Below are 3,058 nucleotides of genomic sequence, written 5' to 3'. Positions count from 1 at the left end.
AGTGCGTGGTAAGTCAACTTGCTAGTGGAAATTTCGTGACAACGTCTTATGCGGAAGATTGTGAGATTTTAGATGAAATGGCGGATACCTCATCGGCATGGCAAAGTTAGGCAAATGATCCTCAAGGTGATCCAAATGTGATTCACCTCCATAAAGAGTTACATGATCATGGGCAAGCTAATGCCGAATTGACCACCACGATGAATCAATTAGACAAGGCTCAACTTCAACAAGTGCAAAGTCCTAAGCAAGTCAATGTCATGGAGGGAGTAAACATGATGATGAACAAAAGAAGGACCAAGGGTCCACAAGTGCAAAGCCTAATGGAGAATTATGTGCAAGAAGATAGTGGGTTTGATCAAGATGAATCTTATAATGAACAAAAGGAGGAATTTCAATATGAACAACTTCCAAGGGAAAAATAAACAACTCTCAAGGCCCGTTTCAACAACAATGGCGACCTCAAAGTAATCAAGATAATTGGAATTCTAACAATCAAGGTAATTGGAGTGGTGACAACAATCAAGGGAATTGGCATAATACCAATACAAGGAAATTGGAGGGGAGGAAATAACCAAGGAAATTGGAGAGGCAACAATCAAGGGAATTAGGGAGGTAATAATCAGGCCAGATAGAACAATAATCAAGGCAATCGGGTGTCGGGTTTTCAAAGGCCCCCGATGTATCAGCAACCGAGCAACTCGCCTCTTTATCCTTCACATGGTCAAAGTTCCTCCAACAAATGGGGCATACTGAGAATATGTTTACACAAATGATGGAGACGAATGCCGACTCCGATGCCCAACTTGACTGCTATAATACATCTACCTGTAACTTGGAAGTTTAAATGGGGAAAATCTTTCAAACTCTAAATACTTGTCCAAAGAGGGCACTACCAAGTTACACACTAGTGGTGAACCCAAAGGATGGGAACAACACGGGATATGTCATGGCCGTTACTACAAGGAGTGGAAAAGGTAGGAATGCACCCACCTCAAGTTAAAGGAAACTTGTGGATGATGAGCAAGTGGTACAAGAAGATGAGACCCCGAACAATGTGGTACCATCAAATAATGAAGTGCAGAGTGATATTGATGACAATGTGGAAGAGACTCAAGAGGAAGTGAACCTGTCTAGGGATCACGTTATTGAAACACCAGAAATGGAGTGCAAAAGGCTAAGGCACCATTGCCTAAGCTTCCTCCTCCATATCCTCAAAGGCTTACCAAGCAAAACGGCGAGAATTAATTAGAAAAGTTCATTGACATGATGAAGAGTCTATCGATCAATGTGCCATTGGTTGAAGCCTTGGAGAAAATGCCCGGTTATGCAAAGTTTATGAAGGATTTAGTGACAAAGAAGAAATCGATGAATTTTGAAACTATAAAAATGACTCATCAAGTGAGTGCAATTGTGCATTCAATGGCTCCCAAGTTGGAGGATCCCGATTCTTTCACGATTCCTTTTACAATTGGAAGTGCCGAGTTTGAAAAAGCTCTTTGTGATCTTGGGGAAAGTATAAATTTGATGCCCTATTCGGTTTTCAAGAATTTGGGAATTGTACCATGAAGAGACCATTGTGAGTGATTGAAGATGTATTGGTTCGTGTTGATAAATTCATTCTTCCGACGGATTTTGTCATTCTTGATTGTGAGGTTGACTATGAGGTGCTGATTATTCTTGATGGACCTTTCCTTGCTAAGGGGAAGGCTCTAGTTGATGTTGAAGCCGGAGAACTTACCTTTCGGGTTGGTGATAAAAAAGTGGTTTTCCATGTGTATAAGTCCATGAGGCAACCCAATAACAAAGAGGTGTGTCCTTTCATGGACTTGGTGACCAATATGATTGTGGATGAAACAAGTGATGTGATAAATGTTGATGCTATATTGGAGGCCGTCTTGCTCAACTTTGATGATGGCGAGATGGATGGCTTCATGAAATGTGTGAGTTCTTTGCAAGGAATGAGGTAGTACACTTATGAACCCTGTAAATTGTCCTTGGATCTTGAAAATAGGATAACTCCTCCTACAAAGCCTTCAATTGAAGAGCCTCCTATCTTGGAGTTGAAGCCATTGCCCCCACATCTTCGGTATGAATTTCTTGGCCCTTCTTCTACTTTACTGGTTATTCTTTCCTCTTGTTTGACTAACGTGCAGGTAGACTCTACATTGACAGTGCTACAAAAGAGAAAGAAGGCTATTGGATGGACATTGGCGGATATTCGGGGGATAAGCCCCGCATTTTGCATGCAAAATATTAATTTAGAGGAAGGTGCAAAACCATCTATTGAACATCAAAGGAGACTTAATGAAGCCATGGTTGTAAAAAGGAGATCATCAAGTGATTAGATGCCGGGGTCGTCTACCCCATTTCTGATAGTTCGTGTACTTCTCCGGTTAAATGTGTGCCAAAGAAGGGGGAAATGACATTGGTCACCAATGATAAGAATGAGTTGATTCCTACAAGAACGGTGACCGGGTGCAGAGTGTGTATGGACTATCGTAAGCTCAACAAAGTCACAAGGAAGGACCATTTTCCACTTCCCTTCCTAGATCAAATGCTTTATTGATTGGTCGGTCGTGCTTTCTGTTGTTTCCTTGATGGGTATTCCGGCTACAACCAAATTCTTATTGCTCCGGAGGATCAAGAGAAAACTACCTTACATGTTCTTGTGGTACTTTCGCCTTTAAGCGGATGCCATTTGGGTTGTGCAATGCACCAACGACTTTGCAAAGGTGTATGATGACAATCTTCATAGACATGGTGGAAGATTACCTTGAAGTCTTCATGGATGACTTTTTGGTGGTCGGGAATTCTTTTGATGATTGTCTCACAAACATGGATAAAGTGTTTTCAAGATGTAAAGAAATAAATTTGGTGCTCAATTGGGAGAAGTGTTATTTCATGGTTGAGGAAGGTATTGTCCTTGTCCACAAGATCTCAAAGAATGGAATTGAAGTTGACAAGGTAATGATTGATGTGATTTCTAAACTTCCACCTCCAACTTTGGTGAAAGGCGTGAGGAATTTCTTAGGTCACACGGGGTTTTACCAGCATT

At 41.3% G+C, this 3,058-nt stretch overlaps 1 protein-coding gene across 1 annotated transcript; it reads left to right on the top strand.

Annotated features, from left to right (window-relative positions):
* Positions 1–1,266: 1,266 nt before the first annotated feature.
* On the top strand, positions 1,267–2,348 carry LOC138879191 (uncharacterized). Its single transcript, XM_070158785.1, has 3 exons — positions 1,267–1,516; positions 1,594–1,966; positions 2,015–2,348. Exons 1-3 carry the CDS (start codon positions 1,267–1,269, stop codon positions 2,346–2,348), a joined length of 957 nt encoding a protein of 318 aa, XP_070014886.1.
* The last annotated feature ends 710 nt before the right edge of the window (positions 2,349–3,058 follow it).

Source organism: Nicotiana sylvestris, chromosome 10, assembly GCF_000393655.2.
Source record: "Nicotiana sylvestris chromosome 10, ASM39365v2, whole genome shotgun sequence".
NCBI lineage: Eukaryota > Viridiplantae > Streptophyta > Magnoliopsida > Solanales > Solanaceae > Nicotiana > Nicotiana sylvestris.
This window is presented reverse-complemented; position numbering and strand designations above follow the sequence as displayed.